Below are 23703 nucleotides of genomic sequence, written 5' to 3'. Positions count from 1 at the left end.
TGAACCATGATACACAGGACAGGTCTCTCGTAGATGAGAGGTATTAGAGTTCAAGCAATAGTTTTCTGATCATTATGATCAGAAATGCAACTGAAGTGACTTTACCATAGATTTCTGTAAATAGTTCATGTTAAACTCTTCATTCTGAATGTAAGTGCTCATTTTTTATGACTTAGTGATAAGGACAGTGGGCCACATGAAGGAAGGGATAACTAGGTTGAAATTACTGAGCTGAAGAGGATAATATGGAGAAAAGGATGGCTACATGGTTCATTATGTTAGTGGTAGTACTGTTGTAGGATGGCTCCCAGATTCCCACACCCCTATTCCTATTAAACAGTTTGACATAGCTACTGGACAGACAAGTCAAAGACATAGACTAAAAAAGAGTTATAGACTCTTCAGTGAGACAGCTCGGAGAGTGCTGCTGAAAGCAGTCAGTGAACTACAAAAAGGAACATACGTGTAGTGTACATGTGATAAAGCATCTCTGGAATGTGTTAGCAGACTTAGTGTTAGTTTTTAGGGACAGTCAGTGACTGCAACCATAAGAAATATGTAAAGATTTCATACATATCTGCGTATCTGATTTAGCTGTTGAAGGGTCATAGATGGGTTCTTACAGATGTAGTGATTCATCAACTAACCAGATGTGTGTGCAATGAACAGGAAAGAATTAAATAGCAACAGGGAGAATTAGAATTTAAAGAGGGGAAGAGTGTAAAGATACAGATCTAGTTACATGGGCTCCAAGCGGGTCACTTGCAGCAGTACACAGATCCATAGTTGCATCATGGCTCTGCCATTCGCCTGCTGGTCTATGCCAAGGCGATGACCGTAAACAGGGGCAAACATGAATTCTGCAGCTGCAGTGCCACAACAGACCCGCTTTGTTGAACATAAATAATGGCCATACAGCCAGGTTAGTCATCCGCCATATTGGCAAGTCACTGAGTCATCAACCATCACTATGCCAACTTCGGCCATGAGGCTACCTGCCATCATCCTGACAGCCATCACCAGCCAACCCGCAGGTCCACAGTTCGCTCCCTGACAATCTGCACCCACCACTTGTCACAGACAAGTGGGAATTAACATACCGTATTCAGCAGTGACAGCCACCTTGCATTCCGCATCTAATGTAGCTCAGCCTACTAGGATTGTCTATGGCTCTAGGTCATGCCACACCTGGGCTGTGGTGAGCCAACAGCAGTGAGCTTGTAGCAAATTAGTAAAGAGACTCTCCTACCTAAAAGTGGCATCTGCCTCATCCTGAACCACCATCCTCCACCAGAGCATACCCACACCCTCCACAGAAACAAGATTTGGTTTCCAAAGAGGGAGAAGACCATATCACCCATAATAGTGTTCACAAAAGTGGTACTTGAAGCTCTTGATAAGAACAACTATGTTACCAACGTATTCTTGGACATTTCCAAGGCTTTTGACACTGCGACCCATAAAATACTATCACACAAACTAGAAGCACTACATATAGGAGGAATAGCAAATGAGTGGTTTCAGTCTTAATCAAAGGACACTAAAAGCAGAGATAGTTTACATGTCTGCTGCTGATAAATTTTTAGTAAAGCAATTGTCAGACAAAAAACATGTAAACATAGGTGTCCCTCAGGGTAGTGTATTGGGTTCAAGTCTGTTCTTAATATATATCAATGACTTTCCAGATAGTGTAAGGCCTGGAGGAAAATTTCTCTTTGCCGATGACAGCAACATCATAGTCACTGACAAAACACCAGAACTATTATTAGAAAAAAACAAATGAAACCATCAAAGATGTTTACATTTGGACAGTATGTAATAAATTTTAACTGAACATGAAGAAACACCGAATAAATAAATAATCGCAGCCGGCCGAAGTGGCCTTGCGGTTCTAGGCACTGCAGTCTGGAACCGCGAGACCGCTACGGTCGCAGGTTCGAATCCTGCCTCGGGCATGGATGTGTGTGATGTCCTTAGGTTAGTTAGGTTTAACTAGTTCTAAGTTCTAGAGGACTAATGACCTCAGAAGTTGAGTCCCATAGTGCTCAGAGCCATTTGAACCATTTTTAAATAATTGCAACAACTGCCATGACAAGATTTATTGATCTCTTACTGGATCACAATTAGTTTCACAACTGTAAAGTCACATCCTCACATGACAAACAGTTCACCTAAAGAAGTTACAAAAACCCATTTATTAACCTACATAGGCTAAACTATATGATAAAAATTTTTAATTACATTATAAATAACAAAAGAAAGACCATCAACCTTTTTAGTAATGGAACCCGTCCCTCAATAAAACATACATGTCCCCTACTCTCATGCAGACCATAGCACAAAAAGGCAGCTGTCAGAAAACTTGACAGTGGGCTATACATGATGTGCAACCTACAAGAAACAGGGATACCAAGAACCCAATTAAATTATAAAAGAACCCCAATGATAAATAATGATACCCATGGGAAATTGAAAACCCGTTCTAAGAACCCCCAAAAATAATCTTTTTGTGCAAGTGTGACAGGACAGTATTTCTGTGTTTTACTCCTGAGTTGTCAGTACATTATATGCTGTGGGCTGGGCCAGTCCACACACATCCTCTCACCAATGCTTGTGTAAAAACCATTTATGTTTAGGGGTTCTTAGAATGGGTCTTCAATTTCCTGTGGGTATCATTATTTACCACCAGATTCTTTTATAATTTGATTGGGTTCTTAGAGTATCTTTGTTTGTTCTAGGCTGCACCTGATATGTAGTCCACTGTCAAGTTTTTTGACAGTTGTCTTTTTACACTATGATCATCATGAGGATAGGGGATATCTATGTTTTATCGAGGGACACCTCCCATGTCTAAAAAGGTTTGTGGTCTTTCTTTTGTTGCAGTTATTTATTTATGCAAATGGATTTCTAGGGCTATGACTGCCTCACTCGCCATGAGATTTATAAAGAAAACAAACCATATGCACTTCCGCATTAAGAGGGTAAACAACTCTGTTGCATTAAGCATAGATGTTAATCTATGGATTGAGTAAGAAACAAAGTTTTTAGGGATGAATACTAATTGTCAATTAAAATACAATGAACACACAAACATGTTGGCAAAAAGAATGCCACCATGTTTTGCTCTTAGGGTTTTATTTTCAATATGCCAATGTCTTGTGCTGACATACTATTACTAGGTACACTCAGTTCTTAGCTGTGGGTTTCTCTTCTTGGGATTGAAGGCGCAAAGCACAAATGCAAATTTTAAACTGCATAAAAAGGCCATAAGAATGACCAGAAGTGGTAGTCCAGATCACAGTAAAGAACTGTTTTAAAAAATGAGTATCCTTACTCTACACCTACCCATCTGGTATGCATGTCAGGGAAAACATTAGTCAGTATTTCACTAACAGTTCTATACATAATCATGGAACAAGAGCTAGTTTTACTAATATTCATCCAGGAAAAACAAATTAAAAACAATATTTTCTATGAGGGACTAAATTGTAACAACAGTCTGGCCAAAGAATTAAAAGAGATTACTAACATACCTCTGTTTAAAAAGACAGCTAAAACATTCTTCAAACATTCTTCATATACATAATGCATACAACATAATTAAAAATTACTTGGAGCTCTCAGAGTAGTGATTGTTTGGTTGGTTGTCAGAGTTAGAGGGACCAAAATGTGAGGTCATCAGTCCCTTCATCCTATATGTAGCGAACCATGAATAACCCTCAAAAGAAGGATACAAAAGGCAAATCCTGGGAAGCCCGATTGTAGACAAGATATAATAAGACAGAGACAAAATCGAGGAGAAGTAGGAAGGGACTGAGAGGAGGTAAGATGGGTGAGCCACTCCACCCAGAATGCGATTGCCTTTCGAATGGCATCCTGCAGTCAGCATTCAGCAATGGCCACAGCAGCAGAGGTATAGTAAAAGCAAAAATTGTTGGCATACAAGGAGGGTGATACTGGAGACCCCACAGCTGCTGCTAGACCATTGATGGCCACTAAAGGAAGAGGGACACTCAATACAGAGCCCTGCGGGACCCCCTTCTCTTGGATACAGGTACTGTGGGAAGCACCAACTTGAACGCAGAAAGTATGGTGTGACAAGAAGTTCTGGACACAATTTGGAATTGAGCCCCAGAGACCCAACTCATATAAAGTAGTGAGAATATGGTGTCACCATGTGATGTCATAAGCCTTTTGTAGGTCGAAAAAGACAGCAATAAATTGTTGACATCAGTGAAAAGCTGTCCAGATGGCAGACTCCAAACAAACCAAATCATTGGCACTGGAATGGTCTTGGCAAAAACAGCCCTGGCATGAGCCAGAAGGCCCAGAGACTCAAGGAGCCAGCACAGCAGCTCACCACATGTTCAGGCAACTTACAGAGAACATTGGTGAGACTAGTCAATAGCTGTCCATCTCTACGGGGTGTTTACCTGGTTTCAGTACGGAGAGGAAGATGCTCTCCCGGCACTGAGATGGGAGATCACCTTTTCTCCAGATATGGTTGAAGATGGTAAGGAGATAATGCTGACAATCCACCGATAGGTGTTTGACCATTTGGTTGTGGATGTGGTCTGGTCATGGGACTGTATTACACTGAAGGGCAAGGGCACTGAAGAATTCGCATTCACTGAATGGTACATTATTGGGCTCCAGAAAAGTGTGTATTGAAAGATAAGTGCAGTCGCTCAATCTGCTGCTTAAGAAAATGAAAGGCAGGTTGATACTTCTCAGATGCAGAGGTTCAAGCATAATGCAGAGCAAAATGTTTGGCTATGATGTTTGGGTCAGTGAAAACAGTACTGTTCAAGGAAATACCACATACACTTGCAGAGGACTGGTATCCACTGAGGCATCTGATTTTCACCCAAGCCTGCAAAGGAGGAATACATCGTCCAATGGTTGAAATGTGCCATTCTCAGATTCTTGCTTCCGCCATTTTATTAAGAGGCAGATCCAGGCACAGAGTCGCTTAAAGGCAATGAGGTGCTCGATTGATGGATGCCACTTACGGCGTTGGAGAGCCCGCCTACGATCTCCAATGGACTGGGGATATTTCTGGGGTCCACCAAGGTACTACATTTCAATGGGGGGGAGGTGTGGGGGGGGGACCAAATAAAGGGGATTGCTAAGTCGGCTGCCAATAGAATGACTGCTGTTGCATTCTGGACAGCCTCGTCAATACCTCTACTTCGCGGGGAGCTCAGAACAACACTGGTGGCGGAAGCATCCCAGTTGGCACTGTGGAGAGCCCATCTAGGCAGGCACCCAGAGGGATGGACAGAAAGATAGGAAGTGGTTGCTACCAAACAGGTCATCGTGGAGCCCCCAGTGGACAGCTGGGAGGAGACGAGGGCTTCAAATAGAACGATCAATGGCCAAGTAAGCTCCCTGTACCACACAGTAGTGTCTGGAGACACAGGTCGAGATCTGCCAGCAAGTTTCGATGCCTTTACTGCGGCCAGTGTTGTGGTTCCACCCACAAAGGATTATGGGCATTGAAGTCACCCAAGTTGAGGAAGGGGGGGGGGGGGGGGCTAAGAAACCAATGCAGACAATACATCCTGAGACATTCCACCATCGAGAGGGAGATAAATATTACAGATGGTAAAATCCTGAAATGCCCTTACCAGAACAGCCACAGCATCCAAAGTTGTATCAAGAGGCACAAGTTTGCTATTTACATATTTCAGAACATACATGCAAACTCCACCTGACACAATATAATAATCATCACAATTCTTAAAATACCCTCCACTGACCATGAGGGGTAGGGGTCCATGTTACTGAAAAACTAATTTCGTGTAGGGCAATAAAGAAAGCAGGGGAGGAGCTTAAGGGATGTCATAGCTCAGCCAGGTAATGGAAAAAACCACTACAACTCCACTGGAGAATTACGCTGTCAGTATACTGTGAGGGTGTGAAGGGACCAAGGAGGCAGTTTATATCTCAGTCACACCTGCTGCCACTGGTTGGGAAAGTATGGTGTCAAGACACATAGGTTATGACACACATTGTGTGGTGTGATATGAAGCCTCAGGGGCCACCAGGATCGCTGTTGCGGCCATAGAAGCTGTATATGTGGGAGGTGGCTTGGGTGCCACCAGAATTTCCTTCATCTTGGAAAACTTCTTTTTCTCTTTCTTTTCTTTATAGAGTTTGGATGACTGAGAGGGCTTCCCTGAATTAGTTTCAGCGACCGAAGAAGACCATGAAATCCTATGACCAGCAGCCTGTACCTCCTTCAGCCACTGGCTGGTATACGCTTGCAGACTGACAGTAACCTTGGAGGGAAGAATCCCAAGAGACCCCTTCCAGGTGTGAGAAGCCAGATGAGAGTGACTCATTTCCAGCTGGGAGATGGGGATCAGTGTCCCTGGTTGGTGGCGAGCCATTGCTCCGAAAGTGGGGGTGAGGGAAGCAGCAGGAGGGGAGCCTGCAACCATCATGAGAGCAGGTATGGTCAAGCAGGCATGAGGGCTCACTGTAGAACGCATAATGGAGGAGAGTACCCAGCAGAAAGGGTGACGTCATCATTACTGTAGCATATGACATCGTCATGCATGCAGGATGTAGATTTTTATACGTTTTCTTGGTCTCTTGGTTTGTTAGTCTTATATTCTTGTATTTTTCTCTCTCTCTAAAAGACAGTGCTGTCTGGTGAGCAAGGAGGATGGTGCTCTCCACCACTGACACAGAGAGGGGGAAGGAGCATACAGAATGTTCACATGCAATGGTCATCCACAATCCCTACAGACTGAGCTAGTGTCATTATGCGAAGACATGTGCCCAAAGTTCATCTTTTTGAAGCACAACATATGGGAGGAACATACAGTTTCACATCACATCGGTATACCATCACCTTGACCTTTTCAGATAACAAATTACCCTCAAAGGCCAAGATGAAGGCCCCAAGGGGTTATTTCTCTGCTTGTCACTTAGCTTGAAATTAATCCCATGGCATAACCATGAAAGGAAACATTTGGGGTCATACATCTCTGCGTTGAATGAGTTCATTCCTTCTGAAGAGATCATGTGACCACCAGCAGAAGAAAGCTTCATCTGCTTCATATACAAGCCATCCACAATGGTGCCAACCCACTCCGAACAGAGGCTCTCCGATGGGCTCCAACCAACTTCAGCAATGGCTACCTGGCCAATAATCCATTGCTCAGAGTCCTTACACCCATGCCATGATGGGCACATACTCCTTGGCATGCATGAGAAGGTATCAGCTGAGGCACCAACAGTGTGATCCCTGCATGGCCAGGGGGCTATTACAGTGCAGGTGCTTGACAACCCCCCCCCCCCTCACCCACCCACTCCACGTCTCCACAATGGAATGGCTGCTGTGCTGGGCTTGGGGTATATTACCTTTGTGGAAAGGAAGGGTGCTAAGGTGGGAAGGCACAAAAGTGGAACAGACACCACATTTGGCAACCTTCCCCGCACGATCTGCACTTCTGAAAAATTTGGGAATGGGCGTGAGATAAGCCATTGCAAATGTGAAATGCTGGTACATTAATAACCTGTGTAACCGCCAGAATGTTGAATGCAAGCATGTAAACATGCATGCACTGTGTTGTACAGGTGCTGGATGTCTAGTTTGTGGGATGGAGATCCATGCCTGTGGTACTTGGTCGGGCAATACGGCAACGGTTCATGTTGCTTGTGGACAATGCTCGATTAGAGACAGATCTGGTGATCGAGCAGGCCAAGGCAATATGTTGACACACTTACAGCATGTTGAGTTACAACAGCGGTATGTGGGTGGAGTTATCCTGTTGGAAAACATCCTCTGGAATACTGTTCATGAATAAGAACACAACAGGTCAAATCGCCAGATTGATGTACAGATTTGCAGTCAGGATGCTTGGGATAAGCACGAGAGTGCTCCTGCTGTCATACAAAAGTGCATCCCAGACCACAAATCCAGATGTAGGTTCAGTGAGTCTAGCACGCACACACATTGGTTATAGGCCCTCAACTGGCCTCCTCCTAACCAACACACGGTCATCACTTGCACCGAGGCAGAAACAGCTTTCATCAGAAAACACAACAGGCCTCCACCATGCCCTCCAATAAGCTCTTGCTTGACACCACTGAAGTTGCAAAAGGCGGTGGTTTGGGGTCAGTGGAACGCATGCTACAGGGCGCCTGGTTCGGAACTGTCCTTCAAGTAGCCCATTTGTGACAGTTCACTATGTTGCTGTGATGCCAGCTGCTGCTCAAACTGCTGCTGCAGATACAGTATGATGTGCCACAGCTATACACCAGACATGATGGTCTACCTTCTCAGTAGTGCCACATGGCCATCCGGAGCTTCATCTTCTTACGACTGTACATTCCTGTGACCACTGCTGCCACAAATCAGGTACAGTGGCTACATTCCTGCCAAGTGTTCATGCAATATCGCAGAAGGAACATCCAGCTTCTCATAGCCCCATTACACAACCTCATTCAAACTCAGTGAGATATTGATAATGGTGTCTCTGTCACCTGAAAATCATTCTTGACTAACATCATCTCACAACATATAATCTCAATGGTAAGTAACATTCAGCACTATTACAATGTGAACAAGTATTTAAAGCAAATCCTGACTTGCATTCTCATTGTGGCACTACCAGTGCCACTTTTATGTGACGTGTAAAACTGTAATACATGTCATCTTTCAGATGTAAAAAACACACCTACTAACTTTTGTTTACATCACAGACTACTACTCCTTGGTGTTGCAATTTTTTTCTGTCAGTGTATATTAATGAAATAAATAAATTGTACTCAATGTATCCAGCCTTATGAAATTACACCTGTAAGTAATTACATGGTCCAACGTATCAGTCAATTAACTTTCAACTGTATTTTACATCTGTATTAAGCTGATATGTCTGATGTCATTGTGAAAATTATGTCAAAGTGAATAAACAATTATCAGTCATCATAATCATAATCACCATCAGCATCATCATCATCATCATCAGCAGCAGCAGCAGCAGCAGCAGCAGCAGCAGCAGCCGCAGGAGCTGCTGCCGCCGCCACTGCCACCAGAAGTCACAGCAAAGTATAACACACAGAAAAGAAATTCCGTGAGGGCCATTTCTTGCCCTTAGTTTCATTTCTGAGTACTTTTTCTGAAAGTACATTGTGAAGGTTTCCTACCATTAAATTTAATCAGTGGTTTTCTCAGAACAAATGACATCAAAATTTTTCCTTTACACGTAACTTAATACGAGTACAACACTTATCATTACATGCCCCTTTCTAAGAAAATAATCTTTCCTCAACATCATTCCAATTTTCAACTATCTTCCAGCAATTCTCCCTTCCTCCATTATAGGCTGTCAACGAAATAACTGTACTGGACTGTACACTCATTAATTACACTCAATAATACGAGGTGCATTCAAGTTCTAAGGCCTCCGATTTTTTTCTCCGGACTGGAAAGAGATAGAAACATGCGCATTGTTTTAAAATGAGGCAGCGTTCATTGTCAATACGTCCCAGAGATGACAGCACCGTACAGAAGATGGAATTTTACCGCCAGCGGCGAGAATGAGAACTGTTTTAAATACTTAAAATGGCGACGTTTTCCTTACTTGAACAGCGTGCAATCATTCATTTTCTGAATTTGCGTGGTGTGAAACCAATTGAAATTCATCAACAGTTGAAGGAGACATGTGGTGATGGCGTTATGGATGTGTCGAAAGTGCGTTCGTGGGTGCGACAGTTTAATGAGGGCAGAACATTGTGTGACAACAAACCGAAACAACCTCGGGCTCACACAAGCCGGTCTGACGACATGATCGAGAAAGTGGAGAGAATTGTTTTGGGGGATCGCCGGATGACTGTTGAACAGAACACCTCCAGAGTTGGCATTTCTGTGGGTTCTGTGCACACAATCCTGCATGACGATCTGAAAATGCGAAAAGTGTCATCCAGGTGGGTGCCACGAATGCTGACGGACGACCACATGGCTACCCGTGTGGCATGTTGCCAAGCAATGTTGACGTGCAACGACAGCATGAATGGGACTTTCTTTTCGTCGGTTGTGACAATGGATGAGACGTGGATGCCATTTTTCAATCCAGAAACAAAGCACCAGTCAGCTCAATGGAAGCACACAGATTCACCGCCACCAAAAACATTTCAGGTAACCACCAGTGCTGAAAAAATTATGGTGTCCATGTTCTGGGACAGCGAGGGCGTAATCCTTACCCATTGCGTTCCAAAGGGCACTACGGTAACAGGTGCATCCTACGAAAATGTTTTGAAGAACAAATTACTTCCTGCACTGCAACAAAAACGTCCGGGAAGGGCTGTGCGTGTGCTGTTTCACCAAGACAATGCACCCGCACATCGAGCTAACGTTACGCAGCAGTTTCTTCGTGATAACAACTTTGAAGTGATTCCTCATCCTCCCTACTCACCTGACCTGGCTCCTAGTGACTTTTGGCTTTTTCCAACAATGAAAGACACTCTCCGTGGCTGCACATTCACCAGCCGTGCTGCTATTGCCTCAGCGATTTTCCAGTGGTCAAAACAGACTCCTAAAGAAGCCTTCGCCGCTGCCATGGAATCATGGTGTCAGCGTTGTGAAAAATGTGCACGTCTGCAGGGCGATTACGTCCAGAAGTAACGCCAGTTTCATCGATTTCGGGTGAGTAGTTAATTAGAAAAAAAGCGGAGGCCTTAGAACTTGAATGCACCTTGTAATGATTCTTAATTAACTACGGACCACTTACTGTTGAATACGTTTAGTGATTAAATATACAATTGACAACAAGCCTATTTTTACAGAGTAAGCCTTAAAATTTAATGCTACTTCACTCTCAACATTCTTAAAAATGAATATCAACTTTGTATAGGCCTTTTCCCAAAAGTTCTTTTACCTTGTAGCATGAGAGTTCCAATACTCATCACAAATTTTAACTCCAAGGACCAAACAGATTTTGGAAATTTATTAATAAATTTTAAACTTGTTATTTTGTGTGACTTCCCAGTCTTTGCCAATAAGTTTCTTAGAATAAACAAACTCCATCTGAACAGGCCTTGTAGATCCAATGGTACTGACCGACTGCCGTGTCACCCTCAACCTATGACGATCACTGGATGAGCATACAGAGGGACATGTAATCAGTTTTTGTGAATGGAGCTGCTACATCACAATCAAGTAGTTCTCCTATTAGCCTCACAAGGGGTGAGTGCACCCTGCTTGCCAATAATGCTCAGCAGACCCGGATGGTCACCCATCCAAGTGCCAGCTTAGCTAAACAACACTTAACTTCAGTGACCTGACAGGAACTGGTGTTTTCACTGCAGCAAAGCCGTTGGCTCTCTTTGAAGTATGGGAGTCCAATATTCCTTTTCTTATTGTGATGCTGTGCATCCTCTCTAGTGTCAAATTCAGTTACATTGCTTTTGACACTGACGTAAACAATGTTGTATAGTTATATAGGGATATGATGGTCAGTATCTTCAACTTGAGAAAGAGAATTTCACTGCTCTAACAGAAATGTCCACATATCACTATAAAACAGGGGGCAAGAAACTAGAAAAGTGTGGTGTTGTCCAAAGAATGGCAAAGTTGGTACCTTGCAATGGAACCACATCACAGTTGTTGCCAGAAGCAACAACGTATGAGAGATGTCAGCGTAGATATGCTCTCAAGCATTCCATATGCCACTGCTGTAGAATGCTTGCTTACTCAGCCCACTCTGCTCTCACTGTCAAAGACAAAAGTATTACCTCACTACAGCCAGCAGTGTGAGAGTTGTATTGGACAGAACAGTGTAGCAAAGTTTACAGTATTATCTTGTACTGTGTCTCAAGTGATATGATGGTGTTCAGTGGTATAACAAATGGATCATTCCACATCAACTCATCTAGGCCTCCTTGGTCGACCATCACATATTTCAGTGAAATTTTATGTCAACATTCACACATGTCCCCAATAAAGATTGGTATAGTTTAATGTTCATCAAAGCAATACCGGCCGAGATATAGTCACTTGTTTGATTTTTGTAGTGATTTTGCGCAGAGTGAGTGTGAATTTCTGGCAACTTTGAGCTGTTTTGAAAGAGATGAAATCTGTCCATACTGTACAAATTTATGCATTCTCTTAACAATAATAATGAAAAGAGTTTTACAAGACAGATTCAGCCAGAAAATTATTGGCACAATTGCCCAAAACAATTTCAAAGTTTGGCTTCTTATATTTCAGGGACTAAAGGTACAACAAATGTGAAACTTGGCATGTAGTAACGTAAAACCACAAGGCTCTCAAATATCAAGTTCCATTTATGTAGCACTTTCCAATATTGAATAAATTAAGTGCAAATTGAAGAGTTTATTTTAAAAAAGTAAAAAATGAGGACTTTTGGCTGGATTTTTACAAAAAAAATCTTTCCAAACTGGACTCATTAGAAATACCATGGTCTTTTTGGCTGGATTTTTACAAAAAATCTTTCCAAACTGGGCTCATTAGAAATACCATTGTTTTAACAGCAAAAAATGGTGTGCCTGATTATCCAACACAGGCTAATAAAGCTACATAATTTGAATTAAAGTTAGGCGCGAAAATCGCAGCAGGAAAAAAATGTTAACTTCCGATTCTTATATCCTGTACAGTAAAAGCATGCTGAACGTGAAAGTTAATATGCAATAGTTGGGTAGCAAAAGGCTGTGGAATACAAAATTTCATGTGTGTTTGCGGCAATAGGATTGTTCTACAATCAGCTTCGACTGCTGGTTCTCTAAACTTTCTCGGTAGTGTTCTTCAAAATGAATGTCTTCTTCCCTCCAGGGTTTCCCACATGAGCTCCTGAAGCATATCCTCAACAGTTGCATGCTGATCAAACCTATCAGTAACAAATCTAGCAGCTCGCTTCTGAATTGCTTCAATGTCTTCTTTCAATCCAAACACTCGAGTGGTATTCAAGAATAGGTCACACTAGCATACTATATGTGGTCTCATTTACAGATGAACTACTCTAATCTCCGTCCGAACAGGTCGTGGAAGACCCAATGGTACTGAGTGACCACCGTGTTATTCTCAGCCTATAGATGTCACTGGATGTGGATATGGAGGGGTGTGAGGTCAGCAGACTGCTCTCCCAGCCTTTGTCAGTTTTCATGACTGGAGCTGCTACTTCTCAGTCAAGTAACTCCTCAATTTGCCTCACAAGGGCTGAGTACACCCCACTTGCCAACAGTGCTCAGCAGACCGGACAGTTGCCCGTCCAAGTGCTAGCCGAGTCTGACGGCGTTTAACTTCGGTGATCTGACGGAACCAGTGTTACCACTGTGACAAGGCCATTGTCACAGATGAACTGCACCTTCCTAAAATTCTCCCAGTAAACCACAGTTGACCATCTGCCTTCCCTACCACAATCCCCGCATGCTCGTTCCATTTCATATCATTTCGCAACGTTACACCCAGATATTTAAATGGCATGACTGTGCCAAGCAGGACACTACTAATGCTGTAGCCAAACATTATGAGTTTGTTTTTGCTACTCGTCTATATTAACATACATTTTTCTACATTAAGAGCCAGCTGCCACTCATCACATCAACCTCAAAATTTGGTATAGGCCATCTCGTATCAATCTGCAGTTAATTATCTTGGACATCTTTTTGTGCAGCACAGCATCATCAGCAAACAACCACAGATTGCTGCCCACCCTGTCTGCCAGATATAGAAAATAGCTACAGTCCTATCACACTTCCCTGGGGCACTCCTGAAGTTACCCCTGTCGCTGATGAACACTTGCCATTGAGGACAACATACTGGGTTCTATTACTTAAAAAGTCTTCAACCCAGTCGCATAGCTGGGAGCCTATACCGTATGCACGATCCTTCATTAATAGTCTGTAGTGGGGCACCATGTTGAATGCCTTTTAGGAATCTATAAATATGGAATCTGCCTGTTGCCCTTCATCCATAGTTCACAGTATATCATGTGAGAAAAGAGCAAGCTGGTTTTCACACAAGCAATGCTTTCTGAAGCTGTGCTGATTCATGGACATGAGCTTTTAGGTCTTTAGGAAATTTGTTATATTCAAACTCGGAATATGCTCTAGAATTTTGCAGCAAACCGATGTTAAGGAGTTTGGTCTGTAATTTTGTGGGCCCATTCTTTTACCCTTCTTATTTACAGGAGCCACCTGCACTTTTTTCCAGTCACTTGGCACTTTGCACAGGTCAATAGATTTGTGATAAATGCAAACTACGTAAGAGGCCAATGGCGTAAAGTACTCTTTGTAAAACCGAATTGGGATTCCATCTGGACTTGGCAACTTAGTTGTTTTCAACTTTTGTGGTTGTTTCTCTTTCTTATTACTATGCCTTCCATACAGGACTCAGTCACACAACGGTACATTTGTACAATTCTCCTGCATGAACAATTTCTTAAACGTGGAATTTAAAACTTTAGCCTTCCTTTTGCTATCTCCTTTGATAACTTTTTGGAAGTGACAACATTCAAGTGGAAAGTACTCATTCCACATGGCTTAGTACCACACAGGTCTAATGCGATGTATCTTTTATTTTTCAGCGCACCTACTGAGTTCAAGAAGAAGTCATTCACTTTTGGATCCATGACTATGTCTTGTGTGTGGGTTTGGGAATTTTCTTGTCTGATGATGTCCCATGTAGCTTCACATTTGTTGAGTGCCTTTATGTAGGCTGTTCACCAGAACCTTTTTTCCACGGTCTGCTAGGAAGACAAACCAATCCCAGTGAAAAAAAACTTTCTGGTAAGCAGTATATATGCAAAATTTTAATTAAGTTTTATAAATAGTGTCATTCAGCTTTGACCTTTGTTTATAAAAATTTTATGCATTCTGAATTCTCAAATGCGAGCCAGATCATCAGTATACCATTTTAATAATTTTATTTAATGCGTGTTAATTGTCAGGCTTGTTTTCACTGAAAGTACTTGGAAGCACACTGTGATATTGTGTGTCCAAATACACACTGGCTTACACAACACCTATCTATACAACTTTAACAGAGGAACTGAAGCTTTCGATACCATTTTACTGATAACCAGACTGTCACCTTTCAACGTAACCTAGATGTCAATTTATGCCACACAACTAAGATTTTGTATTCATTGGTTTTTTTCAACTCACAACCAAATGGATACTTTTCAATGTAACCTATACCTCAGGCTGCTTGACACCATAACCTACTTTCCAAACAATAATACAGACATAAAACAAAATAATGTCGGTGATCTGTTCTCTTCCTGTTTGTGCATGTATGTCACATCACAGCATAATTACGTCATAGGATGAAGCCAACATCTGGTATTGCTAGGTTCAGTTGGTTCTGGCTAAACACATCTCAGATGAAGGCGGTGAAGCAAGACTTTCTAAGGCCTATATGTCATATAAAGGTAAAGTTAAAGATGTTAAATATGTAAGCTTAGAAGGAAAATTCACAGATCATGCTATTCAGTCTCTAGATTCTAAAGTGATTGGTGTCTGTATGCTGTGCCCTCAAAATTGAGTTTAAAAATTTTATACTGCATACAGGAAAGCTATCTCTACAACATCTTTACTTATACAAAAGATGACAGAATTTCTAATCTCTGGCAATAGTATGAATGTGCAAGTGAAATCAAGGTTACGTTCTTTAAAGCTATTTTATGGTTACACAATTTTGACTGTATTTACAATCAACTCACGAGATGAAATGCCTGTTTAGATATGATCATTTCAAATACCTGTAAACATAAAACTCCATTGGAAATAATTACGCCTATGCTACCTGAAAGTCATGACATACTCTTGTGGCTATATGGAGTTACAAATGTGGGGATGAACCCAGATCATTGAGACTACAGAAGGCCAAGCAATAACAAATCTTAAAGCTAGGCCTAGGCATACTCATTGGAGTTCCCTCTTCAACCAGTATTAGTCTTCTTGCGAAGTATTTGAAAACTACCACAAATAACAAGATTCACACATGGAAAGAAAATCAGAAAATTAAATACAACAAATTGTCTATTTCTTTTCTGCATAAACTTAATATACCGCATTGACATCATTGTATTGTATTGTACTGTATGTTAACCGGGGACCTAGAAATGACAGAGAGGCTCCATCCCCGCCGCAGCCGCAGTGGTCCACAACCCCACGATGACTACTGCACTCCACTTCACCCCTCCGCCAACCCACACCAAACCCAGGGTTATTGTGCGGTTCGGGCCGTGGTTGATGTACCTCTTAGATAACTAAAATACTGTATTAGTGGAAAACACCTACTTTCACATAGGCAAACTATGGTATATTATAAACAAACAAACACCATCCAAACAGGTGTTGAAGGCCCAGTGGTACTGACTGACCGCTGTGTCTTCCTCAGCCCTTAAGCATCACCAGATGTGGACACTTTCTCCTGGCCATTGTGTTTTCTTGACTGGTGCCCTACTTCTCAATCGAATAGCTCCACAAATGGCCTCACAAGTGTTACGTGCACCTTGCTTGCCAACAGCACTCAGCAGATCCAGACGGTGACCCATCCAAGTACTAGCCAAGCCTGACAGCACTTAACTTTGGTGATCTGACAGGAAATTGTGTTACCACTGTGGCAGGGCTGTTGGCAACTGTGGTATATTAATGTAATGAAAATCTGCTGCAAACATAAGAATTTTTCTTTGGCAGAAGGACATCATGAATATGTTTTGATCTAGGTGCCACTACTGCTTACACAACATACTGACTCTTCTAAGTCTATAGGCCTGCATTCTTCAAGTCCTTATGCATACTAAGATCAGGTGGGATCAGTATGAAACTGTATCAAACTCTCACTCTCTAAATAATTCCCAGAATAGATGAATAAAAATACAAAACATCTTTCTGAAAACTAGAAAAACTTTTCTTAGTAAATTACCATACAACAAAAAGCTGCTGAGGGTTTTAAAAAATCAAATAAGTCATGTGAAGTTTGGGTGAAACAAAATGATTTCCAAGATTTTGAGAACTTTATGAATAAAACAGTATAAATTACTTTTTAAGTGTAAAATTACGGTTTTGGTCCCATTAATTCTGAATAGCACGTGTACAGCAACAGTACCAAGTGTAGGCTAACTATAAACCTATTCCATGTCTGATGAAAAGTATCTTTCTCCTATGTATATTTATATAGTTCTATTACTGTCTCAAACTGTTTTCACACACACACACACACCACATCGTTTTTGAGCTGTCTATAGACTAATAAAGGCAAATAAACAATTCTTTCACTGAAATCATAATTACTACTTTGTTACCAAAAGAATTATAATATCACCCCACTTTTCACGCAAAGTTATACATTGTATGGAAGTACAAATGACAAGTCTACAAATTGTTTGGCTACTTCCATGAAATTACATGTTTCTGGCCAGATGCTGTATCAATAAAGGTAGTAGGCTATGTTGTTCCCTTCGACGCTTTGAGGAATGTCTTAAATTTTATGCTGCCAATATTGTTAGTGTCGTACAACAGCTTCATTGGATTGGGCAGGTTGGCTTGAAAAGACGAATCACCCTCTCCCTTTTATATTCGTTTAAAATTAATATTTTATACATAGCCTTTTATTGATTCAAATTACGCTGAGGCGATTAACATACTTTGCCAATAAATCCACTGAACATCAAGGTGGCAACACGGTAATATCTGCCTTAAGCACAGCACCAGAATCGAATAGCTTCCTGCCCCGTACGGCAATCATAACATACAGTAGAGAGAGGCACAATTTCACATCTTCTCGCTAGAGAAAAGTTACAGTTAGCCGTAGTGAATGGAAGTAGGAACCCGCCGATTCGAAGCCAACAACACTAACCAAAACACAACTTAAACTTGATGATAATTCGACATGTAAACCGATATGTTAAACCTAGAACCAGAATTAAAAACACGCCTAATACATGAAAAGACGATATAAAACGATTTCTCCTCCAAATACATTAAATAGCACTAGGCACTTACACATCGTAGTCTGGTCCTGATTTGGATGGATTGCAATTCGGCTTTCTTGAAACTGTATACAGAAGATCCATAATGTCCTCTTCTAATTGTAGCTATTGATCACAAACACTACCGGTACCTCACACACATGTGAAACTTATTGTACATTGGGAGTAAAGAGAAGACCAATATTTAGTCCAAATATCACTTAATTGCGAAATTTAGTCATACCGAGAAGGGAATTCGTTAAATGTATGTTCTATATCCCATTCTTGAAAGCTTATTTTTTCATGACATTTATAATTTCGTGTTTATATATCGTCAATCCAAAACCCCAGCTCGAAACGTACCGCAAAAGTAAACAAAACACAACCACAAGTTCAGTGCACATCACAACCTCCAAAGTGTTTATATTGTTGCTTTCGATATATTTCCTCTCCTTGGTGCGGGAAACACAATACGTGTTCACTCTTTTAGCAAACGCCTCGGAAAACCCTTTAACTAGTTCGCACATGATAACACGCAGAGTCGTCATCAATGCCAGGAGCTGAAAATGTGTTTACATGCGGTGCCGCTTATGTACCTGTGTCCTGTAGGCGTCTTAACAAATTCACAGAGCCATACGTCTATCCCATTCACCAGTACTCCTTCAAAATCCAGGTGTTTAATTTTACTATTTGTGAGAGTCTGCTGTTGATGGGGGGGGGGGGGGGGGGGTGATTCATCTGCTGATCGAACAACATTCCAGTTTTGGTACGAAAATTGCACGTCATAGTAGGTCCACTCACAAAAAAATCATTAAAACAGTAGGAATCGGCATCGAAATTTGTTTCCTCTTCTAAAGAGACTTGAAATTAGCCCTGATCGGTGTGCTACAATAGATATAGCACATGACTCTATGCGTTCCAAAAAAGATGTCCACGATAGTCAAAGTCTGAAAGACGTGATAACAATCTTGAGGAAGAAGCATAAATTAGAGACACGACTGAGAAGGACGGTTTTCTTCATTTACGCATGCGCAGTTTGCTCGAAATAGAAAGTGAACTTGGAATCTAAACAGGAATGGAAAACACGTAACCTACTACTGTGAGTGCGAGGCTGTCTCATGGCGTACCAGACAAAGAAAAAGTACTGATCATTATCAACAATACAGGAAATATAACGTGAGAGTTTATCAGAAAGGAGGAACAGAAGTTGATTTTCACGTTCGAGTAGTACTACTATTTATAGTTCTTTTGTAGGGATCGTGTTCATAGTAGGCTCTATATATGTAATCGCTTTACTTACTGTTTGTTTATAAAGTAAATACGGAACAAGGAGACACACTGTTAATTTATTTTACAAGCTTGCAAGAGAGCTGGTGTTTACTCCTGACCCACTCTTCCTGACTTGGATTTTACGTGGTTTCCCCAAGTCGCTAAGGAGAGTGCTGGGGTGTTTCCATTGAAAAGGCCATGGCTTATTTTCGACTTCCTCCCCTGCTCTTCTCTGATCCAACCGTATTTCATACATGTAGTACGTGTGTGTGTGTGTAAATATATTTGAAACTGATTCGATAGGTCCTGTATTGCTGTGTTCATTGACCTTAAGACAAATGATTAAAAATAAACACAAAACAGACTAGAAATGCTCTGGCCTACTTAATGCTAGTCTGAAGACCCTAGGAAAAAATGAAACACGGGAAATATATATGGTACATGAAACCAGTACTGGTTTTTTACTCTTCCTTCAGACTAAATACTATGCTGACAAACACAGGATGAATGTTTCAGACTCTGTAACAGATATTTCGTGCAAGAACCTTAAATAATGAAAACAAAGTATACATTGCGTCAATAACACAACATTTATAAGTAATCGCCTACTTCCGATATGGAATTATTGATATATTAACAAAAACCATTCAACTACCTCATCTGTTTGGCTTTGGCAGAATTTATTGGGCTTATGAACGTGGATCGTATAGATACAAGTCCAGTGCCTGTTGCGATAAACAGACGACTTGGCTACAAATGTAAAGGCATTTCCCATTTACAGTCGCTCCCATCAGCCAGCGCGCTGAGTGTCAACTTTGTTTGCACGAGTGTACGAACAAACAAATTATTGTGCTAGCAGATGAATAGATCATTTCTGATTCTATAGCGTTTATTTCGCAAGATACATGAAGGAGCTCCAAAATTAATCAGCACAAAGAGAGGCAGATCCCTCTGTTAATTCAGTTGCAAACAGTCGTCCATATTTGGTGCTTAAGAAACGTAGTTTCGCATTTTAAATAATTATAAGGTCGACAAATACTATCAACACGGGAGGACAGTTCGTTGTCATCAAAAGTGGAGGCAGTACACAGGAGTCAACAAGCATCAGCAACGAGCTTTTACAACATATGGTACCGGTAGTTCAGTTTGCTGACATCAGACGAACAAGTTATCAGTGCCCACTGCACAGCGCAAAAGTAGCTCTGAATAAACGTCGAAAACTATAAAACCATTAAACAGTAAAGGCGTCCGCAAAGCACAATAGAGACCAAACCTGTTTATGAGTATGTATTACAGCCTTCAGTAGGATGAGTCAAGTGAAGATAAACATCACAGAGGACGATGCCCCAAGCGTAGGCAGCCCAATTAGGCTGTAACAACACGGTCCTCAGGTATAAATGAAACAAAGGGTTAACAAAAGTATATCATTAGAATACTACGTATATCAAGGACATATAAGGATTTAATGAACAAGTAATATCGTTTTAACGCCTCTCATTTCATGAATGGTTCAAGGGACCGAGCGAGGTGGCGCAGTGGTTCACACACTGGGTTCGCATTTGGGAGGACAACGGTTCAGACACGCATCCGGCCATTTCACTACACCTCTTCAGGTAAATGCCGGAATAGTTCCTTTGAAAGGGCATGGCCGACTTCCTTCCCCATCCTTCCCTAATCCGATGGTACCGATGACGTCGCTGCTTGGTCCCCTCGAGCGAATCAACCAACCAACCAATGGTTCAGTGTATCGAAACCAGGTTTTCGACAAATGATAATACGCAAAGGAGCATGTAAGTTTAATGCCTGTTTCATCATAGTAACTTTAGTATATCAACTGAGACATTAAAGCAAGTATTTTTTTAATGCAATGATATATCTATTTTACAGCATTTGAAACTGAAGGCCAAGGCAGCCCAAAACTGCTATTGCAATGTAAACACCACCAAGGGGGCACTCGTTCCAGGCTTGCCGTCATGACAAGCCTTAAAAAAAAATGGTTCAAATGGCCCTGAGCGCCATGGGACTTAACATCTGAGGTCATAAGCCCCCTAGAACTTAGAACTACTTAAACCTAACTAACCTAAGGACATTACACACATCCATGTCGAAGGCAGGATTCGAAACTGCGACCGTAGCAAAAGGGCGGTTCCGGACTGAAGTGCATAGAACCGCTCGGCCACAGCGACCGGCCCTTTTTAATGTTTAATTGTTTTCTGCTTGGGTTGCTCACTTCTTTGGCCCATTCTGGTCATACACACAGAGTTAGTTACGATTGTTGTAATGGAATTATATGCTAGCTTCTAGCATGTAATTCCATTAACAACAATCATAACTGACCCTGTATCTATGTCATATACAGTAGGCCCGAAAAAAAATAATGCATTTCATATTAGTATCATAGGCCTATCTTCAAGACGGATATAACAATGCAGTGTGGAGTGATAGACCCAATTTGTTTATGTTAAAACAACAGATTCTGGTTGCCTTGCCTTTCAATTTTAGAACATTTCTTGGATACTTACGGGAAAAGTACTTTTTTTACCAAGATCTTATAAATGCCTGAAAATAGTATATCGCACCATTAAAAAGCCATTTCATATCTCACTCAGTACAAGAGTTAAGAGGATTAAAAACGCAATAAAACTATGTACCTGTCTGCGTACTATCATTTTCTAGAAACCTCGTTTAGATTGCACATCTGTTCAGTAATTGTAGCTATCAATTTGCTTGACCTGTTCCCTGGTTGCGATAAATGCATGTGACAGCTACTAAACGTTTGTAAAATCAGCACACAAGCACAATGTTTTTCATCAATGATGCTTGAGGAGACTTTTGAAGATCAGTTTTCGCCACCATGTACAGAATTGTTGCTGAAAGAAGACTGCAACTTGAGAGGGCATGTTCTATGCACGAAAGACCAATGAATCCCCAAATCAGCACTGTTGTGGAAACCAAAGGATGGATGCAGAAGTAAAGGAAGATTTTGTGTCATCTGGAAACGAAATTTTGCAAAGGATCTTCAGTGTAGGGACAGGAACTGGGAGAAAGCTGAAAACCTGGCAGGTGATCGAATTTTCTGGAGGAAATTGGTTGTCCAATATGCTACTTAGTATCGTGGGGACTAAGGCTACACCAAGCGAGGTGGCGCAGTGGTTAGCACACTGGACTCGCATTCTGGAGGAAGACGGTTCAATCCCGAGTCCGGCCATCCTGATTTAGGTTTTCCATGATTTCCCTAAATTGCTCCAGGCAAAGGCCGGGATGGTTCCTTTGAAAGGGCACAGCCAACTTCCTTCTCCGTCCTTCCCTAATCCCATGAGACCGATGACCTTGCTGTTTGGTCTTTTCCCCCAAACAACCCAACCCAACCCAACTAAGTCTACATAATTTTCCTGGACTTCTGAAATAGGTTTTATAAACACATGTTATAATGGTGTTATGCACATATTCATCTTATACAATTCACCCTATATGTGTGCAGTGTTCAGCTAACCCGTTCACCTCTGATACTTCCTGAACCCTTTAAGATATCGTGTTGTTGTTTTCACCCAATTGAATTGTGTAACAACTTCACTTTTCAAAAAGGAACTATGGCAACTTCTGCTGATCATGAGGAAGTTTGTGCTGTTATACAGAACTGTTGTATCAGCCTAGTACAGGGCTCTAACTCTATGCAGACAAGTGAATCTACTTACAAAAGTGGAATAATGCAGGAAAGTTCAATTTAAAATACTGTATATTAATCCCACTTGACTATGTGTGGTTGGACTGACACACTGATTGGAAGGAAAAGGACATGGAATCTAAGGATGCTTCACCAGTAAACTATGCTAACAATTCTATACTTGTCTCCTCCATGCCTTGAAAGAATGGTGCATTTCGAAAATTAAATGGATTTATAAAACAGGAAATTGAGGTATAAAGATACTTAGATAATAACTCCCAATCATTTGTTTAGTGTCAAGATACACGCTAGCTATGTATGAGGGTCAGTACATGGACAAAGGGCCCATTGTTCTCCGTAACTCAAGATAAGACTTCTGAAAATGTCCATCCCACTGGCATGTGATGAGGTCATGCCAGGTCATCGAGCCACTGTGCTAGTTCTGGGATATATTATGATCTAAGGTGAGGTCAAGGTCATTCTCCCCTGGACCAATAAGAAACAGGTTCCCCACCCTCCCCCTTGCCGTTTCTTCTTAATATAAAATCAACTGCAGAGGCATTTTCATTCATGTTCTCTTCACTATAGAGAAAGGATTGCCATGAAAAGTCAGCAGCAGGAGCAGAGACCTGCAAAAAAAGAAGAAACTGTCACATTTTTAAGTAAGTATCTGTCGATACAGTTTTACTATTAACAATATTGTTGTTTATTAAATAGTATCCTATGTGTTTATAATCATATTTTTTCTCTGATGCAGTGCTAGCAGAAATGCTGGACCAGGACACAAATATCCAGCTTACAGTTGTCAGCACCTCCACAGTA

The 23703-nt window shown here is 41.4% G+C and overlaps 1 protein-coding gene across 1 annotated transcript in view; it reads right to left on the bottom strand.

The window, feature by feature from the left end:
• The window catches only part of LOC126183313 (mediator of RNA polymerase II transcription subunit 16), a 295961-nt gene extending 277587 nt beyond the window's left edge, over positions 1-18374 (bottom strand). The window contains exon 1 of the mRNA XM_049925164.1: positions 17983-18374. Within this exon, the coding sequence (XP_049781121.1) occupies positions 17983-18053 (71 nt within the window). The 5' untranslated portion in view covers positions 18054-18374. The remainder of the gene's footprint in view (positions 1-17982) is intronic.
• Between the last annotated feature and the right edge of the window lie 5329 nt (positions 18375-23703).

The sequence above is a fragment of the Schistocerca cancellata genome, chromosome 4 (assembly GCF_023864275.1).
Source record: "Schistocerca cancellata isolate TAMUIC-IGC-003103 chromosome 4, iqSchCanc2.1, whole genome shotgun sequence".
Taxonomy (NCBI): domain Eukaryota; kingdom Metazoa; phylum Arthropoda; class Insecta; order Orthoptera; family Acrididae; genus Schistocerca; species Schistocerca cancellata.
Note: the sequence above shows the minus strand (reverse complement) of the source record. Positions and strands in the feature narration are given on the sequence as shown.